The sequence below is a fragment of the Mustelus asterias genome, chromosome 30 (assembly GCF_964213995.1).
Source record: "Mustelus asterias chromosome 30, sMusAst1.hap1.1, whole genome shotgun sequence".
In the NCBI taxonomy this organism is placed as follows: Eukaryota; Metazoa; Chordata; class Chondrichthyes; order Carcharhiniformes; family Triakidae; genus Mustelus; species Mustelus asterias.
This window is the reverse complement of record NC_135830.1, coordinates 19,804,923-19,819,171: the sequence shown is the minus strand read 5'-3', so window position 1 is coordinate 19,819,171 and position 14,249 is coordinate 19,804,923. Positions and strand designations below refer to the sequence as shown.

Below are 14,249 nucleotides of genomic sequence, written 5' to 3'. Positions count from 1 at the left end.
AAGCCACACAAGCTTTCGGAGCTCCAAGCCCCTTCTTCAGGTGAGTGGGAATTCTGTGAATTCCCACTCACCTGAAGAAGGGGCTTAGAGCTCCGAAAGCTTGTGTGACTTTTGCTACCAAATAAACCTGTTGGACTTTAACCTGGTGTTGTTAAACTTCTTACTACCTTTCTTAAATAACAGCACAACATTTACCACCCTCCAGCTTTCCGACACCTCACCCGTGGCTGTCAATGTTACAAATATCTCCACTGGGGGCCCCACAATTTCTTCCCTGGCTTCCCACCATGTCCTGGGATACACTTAATCAGGTCCCAGGAATTTATCTACCTTTATGCGTTTTAAGACCTCCAGCACCTCCTCTACGGAAATGTGGATGCATTTCGAGACATTCCCAACTACCCCCACTCTGGAATCCCTACAGTGCAGAAGGAGACTATTTGGCCCATCGAGTCTGCACCGACCACAATCCCACCCAGACGCTATATCCTGCATACTTACCCTGCTAATTCCCCTAGTGTCACTGTCATAGCTAGGATGTAGAGAAAGATCAACTTAATGCGTGGTAGGTCCGATCGAAAGTCTGACGGCAGCAGGGAAGAAGCTGTTCTTGAATTGGTTGGTACGTGATTTTTGTATCTTTTTCCCAACGGAAGAAGGTGGAAGAGAGAATGTCCATGGTACTGGCTGCTTTTCCGAGGCAGCGGGAAGTGTAGACAGAGTCAATAGATAGGAGGCTGGTTTGCGTGATGGACTGGGCTACATTCATGACCTTTTGCGGTCTTGGGCAGAGCAGGCGCCATACCGAGCTGTGATACAACCAGAAAGAATGCTTTCTATGGTGCATCTGTAAAAGTTGGTGAGAGTTGTAGTGGACATGCCGAATTTCCTTAGTCTTAGAACAAAGAACAATACAGCACAGGAACAGGCCCTTCGGCCCTCCAAGCCCGTGCCGCTCCCTGGTCCAAGTTAGACCATTCTTTTGTATTCCTCCATTCCCACTCCGTTCATGTGGCTATCGAGATAAGTCTTAAACGTTCCCAGTGTGTCCGCCTCCACCACCTTGCCCGCCAGCGCATTCCAGGCCCCCACCACCACCCTCTGTGTAAAATACGTCCTTCTGATGTCCGTGTTAAACCTCCCCCCCCTCACCTTGAACCTATGACCACTCGTGAACATCACCACCGACCTGGAAGAAAGCTTCCCACCGTTCACCCTATCTATGCCTTTCATTATTTTATACACCTCTATTAGGTCACCCCTCATCCTCCGTCTTTCCAGTGAGAACAACCCCAATTTACCCAATCTCTCCTCATAACTAAGCCCCTCCATACCAGGCAGCATCCTGGTAAACCTCCTCTGCAATCTCTCTAAAGCCTCCACGTCCTTCTGGTAGTGTGGCGACCAGAACTGGGCGCAGTATTCCAAATGCGGCCGAACCAACGTTCTATACAACTGCAACATCAGACCCCAACTTTTATACTCTATGCCCCGTCCTATAAAGGCAAGCATGCCATATGCTTTATTCACTACCTTCTCCACCTGTGACGTCACCTTCAAGGATCTGTGGACTTGCACACCCAGGTCTCTCTGCGTATCTACACCCTTTATGGTTCTGCCATTTATCGTATAGCTCCCCCCTACGTTAGTTCTACCAAAATGCATCACTTCGCATTCATCTGGATTGAACTCCATCTGCCATTTCTTTGCCCAAATTTCCAGCCTATCTATATCCTTCTGTAGCCTCTGACAATGTCCCTCCCTATCTGCAAGTCCAGCCATTTTTGTGTCGTCTGCAAACTTACTGATCACTCCAGTTACACCTTCTTCCAGATCGTTTATATAAATCACAAACAGCAGAGGTCCCAATACAGAGCCCTGCGGAACACCACTAGTCACAGGCCTCCAGCCGGAAAAAGACCCTTCCACTACCACCCTCTGTCTTCTGTGACCAAGCCAGTTCTCCACCCATCTAGCCACCTCCCCCTTTATCCCATGCGATCCAACCTTTTGCACCAACCTACCATGAGGGACTTTGTCAAACGCTTTACTAAAGTCCATATAGACGACATCCACGGCCCTTCTCTCGTCAACCATCCTGGTCACTTCTTCAAAAAACTCCACCAGGTTAGTGAGGCATGACCTCCCTCTCACAAAACCATGCTGACTATCGTTAATGAGTTTATTCCTTTCTAAATGCGCATACATCCTATCTCTAAGAATCCTCTCCAACGACTTCCCTACCACGGACGTCAAGCTCACCGGCCTATAATTTTCCTGGTTATCCTTTCTACCCTTCTTAAATAACGGGACCACATTAGCTATCCTCCAATCCTCTGGGACCTCACCTGTCTTCTGAGAAAGTTGGTGGGCTTTATTGACTATATTGAATTCGAGCACTGTTAGAGAGTTTAAGAGAGTTAGAATAAAGTTTTAGGAGCATAGAACAAGAGTAAAGGATAGAATTAGAGGGTATGCTGGGCACAGCTTGCAAAAGGTCGCCACGCCCCGGCGCCATCTTGAAATCTCTGGAGAATTGCAAACATGGCACCTTTTGCTCAATAACCGGTGCAAAGACAATCCCAGCAGTTTCGGGCCAGTCAGTTCAACCTCGGTGATGGGGGAAGATTCCTGAAACGATAAATTGAGGACAAATTCAATAGTCACTTGAGCAAATGTGGGTTAACTTGGAAAGTCAGCATGGATTTGTTAAGAATGGCTGTCATCTTCATGGAGCAGTGCACATATGTGGCCTTGCCTGCGTCAGCCAGCAGCGCGCACGGGCAGTTGTCCACAGGCCTGGCAGACACGCGCATACGCAATCATCGCTTGCTGTCAGCAGGCGGGGAGAATGTTGGGAACAAAGGAGCAGGAATTGGCCATTCAGCCCATCGAGTCTGGATTGGTTCTAAATTACCCTTTAGTGTCCAAAGATGTGCAAGTTAGGTGGATTGGCCATGCTAAATTGTCCTTTAGTGTCCAAAGATGTGTAGGTTTGGGGGGATTGGCCATGCTAAATTGCCCCTTAGTGTCCAAAGATGTGTAGGTTTGGGGGGATTGGCCATGCTAAATTGCCCCTTAGTGTCCAAAGATGTGTAGGTTTGGGGGGATTGGCCATGCTAAATTGCCCCTTAGTGTCCAAAGATGTGCAGGTTAGGTGGATTGGCCGTGCTAAATTGCCCCTTAGTGTCCAAAGATGTGCAGGTTAGGTGGATTGGCCATGCTAGGGGCGGCACGGTAGCACAGTGGTTAGCACTGCTGCTTCACAGCTCCAGGGACCCGGGTTCGATTCCCGGCTTGGGTCACTGTCTGTGTGGAGTTTGCACATTCTCCTCGTGTCTGCGTGGGTTTCCTCCGGGTGCTCCGGTTTCCTCCCACAGTCCAAAGATGTGCAGGTTAGGTTGATTGGCCAAGCTAAACAAATTGCCCTTAGTGTCCTGGGATGCGTAGGTTAGAGGGACTAGTGGGTAAATATGTAGATATATGGGGGTAGGGCCTGGGTGGGAGTGTGGTCGGTGCAGACTCGATGGGCCGAATGGCCTCTTTCTGCGCTGTAGGGTTTCTAAGATTCTAAGATTTCTTCTAAGAAATTGCCCCTTAGTGTCCAAAGATGTGCAGGTTAGGTGGATTGGCCATGCTAAATTGCCCCTTAGTGTCCAAAGATGTGTAGGTTTGGGGGGATTGGCCATGCTAAATTGCCCCTTAGTGTCCAAAGATGTGTAGGTTTGGGGGGATTGGCCATGCTAAATTGCCCCTTAGTGTCCAAAGATGTGCAGGTTAGGTGGATTGGCCGTGCTAAATTGCCCCTTAGTGTCCAAAGATGTGCAGGTTAGGTGGATTGGCCATGCTAAATTGCCCCTTAGTGTCCAAAGATGTGCAGGTTAGGTGGATTGGCCATGCTAAATTGCCCCTTAGTGTCCAAAGATGTGTAGGTTTGGGGGGATTGGCCATGCTAAATTGCCCCTTAGTGTCCAAAGATGTGTAGGTTTGGGGGGATTGGCCATGCTAAATTGTCCCTTAGTGTCCAAAGATGTGCAGGTTTGGGGGGATTGGCCATGGTAAATGTGTGAACTTACAGGGATAGGGCAGGTGAGAGGTTCTGGCTAAGATACCCTTTCAAAGCCTTGGTGCAGACTTGATGGGCCAAATGGCCTCTTCTGCGCTGCAGGGATTCTATGAATGCCTTTTCCCGCACTATCTCCATATTCCTTTACATCATTTAGAAATCTATCAATCTCTACTTTAAACATACTGAACTTCCACAGCCCTCTGGGACAGAGAATTGTAAAGTTTCACAAAGATTCCCTCTGAGCAAAAGAAAGAAATTCTCATCTTGGTCCGGAGTGGCTCTCCCCTTATTTTGAAATTGTGTCCCCCCGGTTCTGGACTCCCCAGCTTGGGTATCCCCTTTAAATAATTTGTAGGCCTCGGTTAAGAGGGTCTTTCATTCCTCCAAAACTGTGGATGGCACAGTTGTCATAATTTTATAAACTTCTATCAGGGTGGCACTGCTGCCTCACAGCTCCAGGGACCCGGGTTCGAGTCAACCACATTGCTGTGTGTGGCTCTGGAGTCACATGTAGGCCAGACCGGGTAAGGACGGCAGATTTCCTTCCCTCAAGGAATTAGTGAACCAGATGGGTTTTTCCCGACAATGGTTTCACCGTCGTCAGTCGATTCTTAATTCCAGATATTTTTAATTGAATTCAAATTCCACCATCTGCCGTGGGCGGGATTCGAACCCGGGTCCCCCAGAACGTTAGCTGAGTTTCTGGATTAATAGTCTAGCGATAATACCGCTAGGCCATCGCCTCCCCCTGCTGTTGAGGATAATACTGTTAATGAAGTGTACATGGACTTCCAGCTGTCATGAGATAAAATGCTGCACAACATACTTGGGAGTGAAGTTATAACTTGTGGAATAAAAGAAGCAGTAGCAGATGGACACAAAATTGAAGGGGGGGGAGGGGACCCATAGAATTCTGGTTAATGGATGTTTGGGAGTTCTTCGGGAGCTGTTAATACCGTTGTCTTTGTAATGTATGCAAATGACCCAGACCCTGGTATTCGAGTACAGTTTTGAAACTTGTGGGCAGTGTTGTATCGGCAGGTTTCCTGTCCTGGAGGACGTGAGTGATGATGTGGAGATGCCGGCGTTGGACTGGGGTAAACACAGTAAGAAGCTTAAACAACACCAGGTTAAAGTCCAACAGGTTTATTTGGTAGCAAAAGCCACACAAGCTTTCGGAGCTGCAAGCCCCTTCTTCAGGTGAGTGGGAATTCTGTTCACAAACAGAGCATATAAAGACACAAACTCAATTTACATGAATAATGGTTGGAATGCGAATACTTACAACTAATCAAGTCTTTAAGAAACAAAACATGTGAGTGGGGAGAGCATCAAGACAGGCTAAAAAGATGTGTATTGTCTCCAGACAAGACAGCCAGTGAAACTCTGCAGGTCCAGGCAAGCTGTGGGGGATTACAGATAGTGTGACATGAACCCAATATCCCGGTTGAGGCCGTCCTCGTGTGTGCGGAACTTGGCTATCAGTTTCTGCTCAGCGACTCTGCTGTCGTGTGTCGCGAAGGCCGCCTTGGAGAACGCTTACCCGAATGTCAGAGGCCGAATGCCCGTGACCGCTGAAGTGCTCCCCAACAGGAAGAGAACAGTCTTGCCTGGTGATTGTCGAGCGGTGTTCATTCATCCGTTGTCGCAGCTATTAACTTGATTAGTTGTAAGTATTCGCATTCCAACCATTATTCATGTAAATTGAGTCTGTGTCTTTATATGCCCTGTTTGTGAACAGAACTCCCACTCACCTGAAGAAGGGGCTTAGAGCTCCGAAAGCTTGTGTGGCTTTTGCTACCAAATAAACCTGTTGGACTTTAACCTGGTGTTGTTTAACTTCTTACTGGACATGAGTGAACCAGTTGGGTTTTTATGACAATCCACGGTTTCCATGGTCACTTTTCCCCCAGATTCATTCAGCTCCATTTCACAACCTGCCTTTGAACAAGAACAAAGAACAGTGCAGCACAGGAACCTCCAAGCCTGCACCGATCACGTTAACCTATCTAGACCAACCGCCTGTATCACTCCATTCCCCGTCTCTTCATATGTCATAAGAACATAAGAAATAGGAGCAGGAGTAGGCCATCTAGCCCCTCGAGCCTGCCCCGCCATTCAATAAGATCATGGCTGATCTGAAGTGGATCAGTTCCACTTACCCGCCTGATCCCCATAACCCCTAATTCCCTTACCGATCAGGAATCCATCTATTCGTGATTTAAACATATTCAACGAGGTAGCCTCCACCACTTCAGTGGGCAGAGAATTCCAGAGATTCACCACCCTCTGGGAGAAGAAGTTCCTCTTCAACTCCTCAACTGGGCGGCACGGTAGCACAGTGGTTAGCACTGCTGTTTCACAGCTCCAGGGACCTGGGTTCGATTCCTGGCTTGGGTCACTGTCTGTGTGGAGTTTGCACATTCTCCTCGTGTCTGCGTGGGTTTTCTCCGGGTGCTCCGGTTTCCTCCCACAGTCCAAAGATGTGCAGGTTAGGTTGATTGGCCATGCTAAAATTGCCCTTAGTGTCCTGAGATGCGTAGGTTAGAGGGATTAGTGGGTAAATATGTCGGGATATGGGGGTAGGGCCAGGGTGGGATTGTGGTTGGTGCAGACTCGATGGGCCGAATGGCCTCTTTCTGTGCTGTAGGCTTTCTATGATTCTATGATTCTCTGTCCTAAACTGACCCCCCTTTATTTTGAGGCTGTGCCCTCTAGTTCTAGCTTCCTTTCTAAGTGGAAAGAATCTCTCCACGTCTACCCTATCCAGCCCCTTCATTATCTTATAGGTCTCTATAAGATCCCCCCTCAGCCTTCTAAATTCCAACGAATACAAACCCAATCTGCTCAGTCTCTCCTCATAATCAACACCCCTCATCTCCGGTATCAACCTGGTGAACCTTCTCTGCACTCCCTCCAAGGCCAATATATCCTTCCACAAATAAGGGGACCAATACTGCACACAGTATTCCAGCTGCGGCCTCACCAATGCCCTATACAGGTGCAGCAAGACATCTCTGCTTTTATATTCTATCCCCCTTGCGATATAGGCCAACATCCCATTTGCCTTCTTGATCACCTGTTGTACTTGCAGACTATCTATCATGTCTATCCAGATAAGTCTTAAATGTCACTAATGTATCTGCCTCAACCACCTCACTGGGCAGTGCATTCCGGGCCCCCACCACCCTCTGTGTAAAAAACTTCCCCCGCACCTCTCCACTCAACCTTTCCCCCCTCGCCTTGAACTTGTGCCCCCTTGTAATTGTCATTCCCACCCTGGGAGAAAGCTTCCAACTGTTCACCCTATCTATACCCCTCATAATTTTATAAACTCCTTTCAGGTCGCTCCCTCAGCTTCCGTCTTTCCAGGGAGAACAATCCCAGTTTATTCAATCTCTCCCCGTAGCGAATACCCTCCATACCAGGCAACATCCTGGTAAACCTCCTCTGCACTCTCTCCAAAGCCTCCACGTCCTTCTGGTAGTGTGGTGACCAGAATTGGACACAGTATTCCAAATGTGGCCTAACCAACGTTTTATACATAGAAACATAGAAACCCTACAGTACAGAAGGAGGCCATTCGGCCCATCGAGTCTGCACCGACCGCAATCCCACCCAGGCCCTACCCCCACATATTTTACCCGCTAATCCCTCTAACCTACGCATCCCAGGACTCTAAGGGACAATTTTTTACCTGGCCAATCAACCTAACCCGCACATCTTTGGACTGTGGGAGGAAACCGGAGCACCCGGAGGAAAACCCACGCAGACACGAGGAGAATGTGCAAACTCCACACAGACAGTGACCCCGAGCCGGGAATCGAACCCGGGTCCCTGGAGCTGTGAAGCAGCAGTGCTAACCACTGTGCTACCGTGCCGCCCTAATACACAACTCTAATATAATTTGCCAACTTTTATACTCAATGCCTCGTCCAATGAAGGCCAGCGTGCCATATGCCTTCTTCACCACCTTTTCCACCTGTGCTGCCGCTTCTAAGGATCTGTGGACCTGTACTCCCAGATCTGTGTGTGTCTATCACCTGATTGTTCTGCCATTTATTTTATAGCTCCCCCCACCTGAATTGGATCTACCAAAATGCATCACCTCGCATTTGTATTTTTGTGGGCTCTCTCTCTCACACCCCTTTTTTTTCTGCTTTAAATCAATTTCACAGGGTTTTAGAAGGTTTGCAGTTGGGAAAGTGAAACCAAACATCACACCAGGAACTGACGAAAGTTGCCAATTTATCACAGTCCGAATATCGCTGGATTTTGAACATGGAAGGAAAGGCCACCGTTCCCAGTGGAGAGAAGGCAGACGCGTGTCCTGTGTGTGGACGAAGCTTCAGCCAGTCAGCTGACCCGTCGAAACATAAATGCAGTCACAGCAGGGAGAAACCGTGGAAATGCGGAGATTGTGGGAAAGGCTTCAAATCCCCGTCTGACTTGGAAAGTCACCGGCGCAGTCACACCGGGGAGAAACCTTTCTCCTGCTTCCTGTGTGGGAAGGGATTCACCCGATCGTCCTACTTGCTGATACACCAGCGGGTCCACACCGGGGAGAGGCCGTTCACCTGCTCCGAGTGCGGGAAGGGATTCATTCAGTCGTCCAACCTGCAGACACACCAGCGGGTCCACACCGTTGAGAGACCTTTCAAGTGTCCAGACTGCGGGAAGCGCTACAAAGGCTCCATGGAACTGATGCGCCACCGACGCGTCCACACCGACGAGAGGCCGTTCCGGTGCCCTCACTGCGGGCTGGGGTTCAGGTGGTCATCCCAGCTCACTTCGCACAAGCACAGCCACACCGGGGAGAGGCCCTACACTTGCTCGGAGTGCGGGAAGGGATTCACTCAGTCGTCTCACCTGCTGAGACACCAGCATGGTCACAGTGATGAGAGGCCGTTCACCTGCTCGGAGTGCGGGAAGGGGTTCACGCAGCAGTCCCACCTGCAGACGCACCAACGGGTTCACGCGGCCGGGACAGTTTTTAAATGCCCGGATTGTGGAAAGTGCTACAAAGGACCTCGGGACCTGATGCTCCACGAGTGCGTTCAAGCCGACGACGGGTTGATCTGGTGTTCTCGTTGCGGGACTGGGTTCGAGAAGCCGTCTCGACTCGACGTGGGCACCGGAGAGAAGCCAGCCCCCTGCCCTGTGTGCGGGAAGGGAATCGCTCGGTCAGCCGATCCGCTGACAGGTCGACAAGTCCACACCGGGGGGAGGCCGTTCACCTGCTCCGTGTGCGGGAAGGGATTCACTCATCCATCCAATCTCCTGAGACACCGGCGAGTCCACACCGGGGAGCGGCCGTTCACCTGCTCCGTGTGCGGGAAGGGATTCACTCAGTCGTCCAACCTGCTGACCCACCAGCGGGTTCACACCGGGGAGAGACCCTTCGCCTGCTCTGAATGTGGGAGGGGATTTGCGTATTTATCCACGCTGCTGAAACACCAGCGAACCCACAGGTATCTACGACCCCAATCACATTTGGGGGTTAAAACGTGTTGACTGGGGTTTGTTTCTGCTGATAAGCTCCCGATCGTTGGTCGTGGATAATATGGTGGATAACGGTCAAACAAGTAGCTTTTGAACAGGCAGCGTTGCCACCTTTTTGATACCTCTGACACAATTCGGATCCTCTTGAAGGTCTTTCCCTCTCCCTGTCTCCCACGTTGAAAGGATCACGGGAGGCTGCTTCGCTGCTGGTTCCAGAGAAATGCCAAAAAGCTGATAATACGGTGGGGTGGAGGGCACGGTGGTTAGCACTGCTGCCTCACAGCGCCGGGGATCCGGGTCCGATTCCAGCCTCGAGCAGCTAATCTGTGTGGAGTTTTCTCCCCGCATCTGCGTGGGTTTTGGCGTTGGCCATGCTAGATTGACCCTTAGTGTCGGGGGAATTAGCAGGGTAAATATGTGGGGGTTACGGCGATCGGGCCTGGGTGGGATTGTTGTCGGTGCAGGCTCGATGGGCCGAATGGCCGCCTCCTTCAATTAATTCGAACCTTCTATATTCTGTAATCTGTGAGGTAAATTTGCAAATCACTGTTCACATATAGAACTACAACTGTGTTGCAAGTACTTTAATGAACACAAGAGAAGCTGTGTATCACTGTCCAGGGAGTCAGGATGTCAAGAATTACTAGTAATGTGTTAGATGATAGTATAAAGGTTGTTAGCTAACGGTTTGAACATGCGTATGTGCATCCTTTTATGATTGAGTATTTAAATTAGGCAAACTAATCAAGGTAGTGACTGGCTAATTGTACCCACGTGGCATAAAGAAAGTGATCAAAACTATTGTTAGTGATTGGTCGCCTCCGAATGAGTATACAGTTTCCAATCGGCGTATGTTAATTACTTTTTGTTGAGCATAAAGGTATAATTGTCATTGTATTCCTTTGTCTGGGGAGTCTATATGCCATGTGTGTGGAAACAGGTTTCCCTGCTATAGTTTGAATAAAGACCAATTTAAAACTCCGAAAAGCTTTGTCTGGTCTCTCTCTCTCTCTCTCTCTCTCTCTCGAGGGAAGCAAAGTACGAGATAAGTTGTGAACATTCCTCTAACGTCCATCCCTGGCCTCCACAGTGTCCGCACGGCTAGCTCAATCGATAGAGCGTGAGACTCTTAAGCTCAGGGTCGTGGGTTCAAGAACAAAGAACAATACAGCACAGGAACAGGCCCTTCGGCCCTCCAAGCCCGCGCCGCTCCCCGGTCCAGGATTGAATCCTGAATCCAGGATCCCCGCCCAATTTTCCAGCCTATCTACATCCTAATATCCTATCCACCGAGCTGTCCCTCACAGCTACGATGCTTTGTTCATCACTGAACCCCACGTTGGGTGCTGTTGTTTCGTGGGTGGCACAGTGGGTTAGCGCTGCTGCCTCACAGCGCCAAGGGGACCCGGGTTCGATTCCCGGCTCGGGTCACCGTCTGTGTGGAGTTTGCACGTTCTCCTCGTGTCTGCGTGGGTTTCCTCCGGGTGCTCCGGTTTCCTCCCACGGTCCAAAAGCCGTGCTGTTTCGGCGCATTGGGCCGTGTTAAATTCTCCCTCAGTGTAACCCGAGCAGGCGCCGGAGTGTGGCAATTGGGTGATTTTCACAGTAACTTCATTGCAGTGTTAATGTAAGCCTCCTTGTGACACTGATAAATAAACTTTCAAAAAAAGTGTGAGGACCTTCTTTGTCCTAAGATTGAGACAATCCAATCCTTCCACTAGTCCATCCTTGACTTCAATGTCCTTCTTCACCCCTGTCCCAGCTGTCTTTCCAGATTCGTTGTCACCTTCCAAATCTCTGCCCATGTGCCTTGAAGTCCAAAGATGTGCGGGTTAGGTTGATTGGCCATGCTAAAATTGCCGTTAGTGTCCTGGGATGCGTAGGTTAGAGGGATTAGTGGGTAAATATGTAGGGATACACACAGGGCCAGTGTGATCTCCTGGACTCGTTTCGATCGCCTCAGGGGGTCGGAGAGGAATTTCCCAGATTTTTTTTCCCCATATTGGCCCTGGGGTTTTCACTCTGGGTTTTCGCCTCTCCCTGGCGATCACATGGTCTGGAATGGGGGGGTGGGGGTGAGTTAATAGGTTGTGATGAACAAAGCATCGTAGCTGTGAGGGACAGCTCGGTGGATAGGATATTGGTATGTAGATAGGCTGGAAAATTGGGCGGGGATCCTGGATTCAGGATTCAATCCTGGACCGGGGAGCGGCGCGGGCTTGGAGGGCCGAAGGGCCTGTTCCTGTGCTGTGTTGTTCTTTGTTGATAGGGCCTGGGTGGGATTGTGGTCGGTGCAGACTCGATGGGCCGAATGGCCTCTTTCTGCACTGTAGGGTTTCTAAGAATCTCCAAATGTGAATCCCTCCAGTGAAATTCCTGCCACAGTATTGAGACTGCTCTTAGCAAAATCACAAGTTACGTCATGTGTGAGTATGACTGAGGTGAACTATCTCTCGCTGTCCTCCTCAGCCAGTCAGCAGTTACTGACACCATTGACCGAACTATCCTCCTCCAGTGCTGTCCAGCTGGGCGGAGCCGCAACACTTCTGATTCATTTCTGATCTAACTGTAGCCAGAGAACCAGCGGTAGCCGTGATTACTGCACACGAGAGCAAGCGAATGGAGGAAACACAGAGTCAATGGAGAAGAGGTAAGACTCGGTCTGCAAGATCAAAAGAGATGAAGGTTGATAAACAGAGAGAGACAGAGACTGGGGTAGACGCTGGTCCGGAGAAAATAGACTTGTGCTTTTCAGACTTCTTGAGCGATGTGGGAATTCAGGGATTCTTCCTGTGTCCCTGGCTCCTTCACGTGCAGGAAGTGCGTCCAACTGCAGCCCCTGTCAGACCGCTTGACGGCTCTGGAGCTGCAGTTGGATTCACTTTGGAGCATCCACGGTGCAGAGGAAGTCGTGGATAGCCCGTTCAGTGAGTTGGTCACACCGCAGATAAATAGATGACTGAGGGAGATGGGGAATGGGTGACCAACGTACAGAGGAAGGGTAGGAAGGCAGTGCAGGCATCCAAAGAACAATACAGCACAGGAACAGGCCCTTCGGCCCTCCAAGCCCGCGCCGCTCCCCGGTCCAGGATTGAATCCTGAAACCAGGATCCCCGCCCAATTTTCCAGCCTATCTACATCCTAATAATTTTTTTTTTGCTGACAGAAGCTGATGACGATGAGGGTGGATATTTTTCGACTTGGATATCATTTGTAGTGGTGTTCCCCAAGTGGATCCATTTCTCTTCGCAATTTTTCTAAACAATCTTGGTTCAGGTCTAAGGAGCAACATTATGAAGTTTGCAGGTGACACGAAACTCAGTGAAGGTGCACCGTACAACAACAAGGACTTATTTTACATCAAGTAATTCATCTTAAACTTTGAGGATAACTCCATGACCAATCAGGAATCACAAATCGAATTCACTTTTAACCGAATCACCAAATTGTTATCACAGAATCTCTACAGTACAGAAGGAGGCCGTTCGGCCCATCAAGTCTGCACCAACTCTCCGACAGAGTACCTTATATAAGAACATAAGAACTAGGAGCAGGAGTAGGCCAAATGTGAGGTGATGCATTTTGGTAGATTGAACCAGGGCAGGACTTACTCAGTTAATGGTAGGGCATTGGGGAGAGTTACAGAACAAAGAGATCTAGGGATACATGTTCATAGCTCCTTAAAAGTGGAGTCACAGGTGGACAGAGTGGTGAAGAAGGCATTCGGCATGCTTGGTTTCATCGGTCAGAACATTGAATACAGGAGTTGGAATGTCTTATTGAAGTTGTACAAGACATTGGTAAGGCCACACTTGGAATACTGTGTGCAATTCTGGTCATCCTATTATAGAAAGGATATTATTAAACTAGAAAAGAGTTACTAGGATGCGACCGAGACTTGATGGATTGAGTTATAAGGAGAGGCTGGTTTGACTGGGACTTTTTTCTCTGGAGTGTAGGAGGCTGAGGGGTGATCTTATAGAGGTCTATAAAATAATGAGGGGCACAGATCAGCTAGATAGTCAATATCTTTTCCCAAAGGTAGGTGAGTCTAAAACTAGAGGGCATAGGTTTAAGGTGAGAGGGGAAAGATACAAAAGTGTCCAGAGGGGCAATTTTTTCACAGAGGGTGGTGAGTGTCTGGAACAAGCTGCCAGAGGTAGTAGTAGAGGCGGGTACAATTTTGTCTTTTAAAAAACATTTAGATAGTTACATGGGTACGATGGGTATAGAGGGAAATGGGCCAAATGCGGGCAATTGGGATTAGCTTAAGGGTTTTATAAAAAAGGGCGGCATGGACAAGTTGGGCCGAAGGGCTTGTTTCCATGCTGTAAACCTCTATGACTCTAATATCCTATCCACCGAGCTGTCCCTCACAGCTACGATGCTTTGTTCATCACAACCTCTGCGGTCATCCCCCTCCAAAACAGATATACCGTTTTGGATACTGTTGACGGAGATGGCTCACGAGGGGAAGGTGGCAGCAGCCAGGTTCATGGCACCATGGCTGCACAGGAGGGCAGAAAAAAAGTGGCAGAGCTATAATGATAGGGGACTCAATTGTAAGGGGAATAGACAGGCGTTTTTGTGGATGCAAATGAGACTCCAGGATGGTATGTTGCCTCCCTGGTGCAAGGGTCAAGGATGTCTTGGAACAGCTGCAGGGCATTCTGGAGGG

At 49.3% G+C, this 14,249-nt stretch overlaps 2 protein-coding genes across 2 annotated transcripts in view; one reads left to right on the top strand and one right to left on the bottom strand.

Moving 5' to 3' along the window:
• Nucleotides 1-14,249, bottom strand: part of LOC144480946 (uncharacterized) — an 81,909-nt gene that overhangs the window by 13,874 nt on the left and 53,786 nt on the right. The gene's annotated exons all lie outside the window — the stretch shown is intronic.
• The window catches only part of LOC144480693 (uncharacterized), a 55,844-nt gene that overhangs the window by 10,276 nt on the left and 31,319 nt on the right, over nt 1-14,249 (top strand). Inside the window, exons 3-5 of the mRNA XM_078200288.1 lie at nt 8,248-9,582; nt 12,144-12,221; nt 12,389-12,498. Coding sequence (XP_078056414.1) covers nt 8,351-9,582; nt 12,144-12,221; nt 12,389-12,498 — 1,420 coding nt within the window. The 5' untranslated portion in view covers nt 8,248-8,350. The remainder of the gene's footprint in view (nt 1-8,247; nt 9,583-12,143; nt 12,222-12,388; nt 12,499-14,249) is intronic.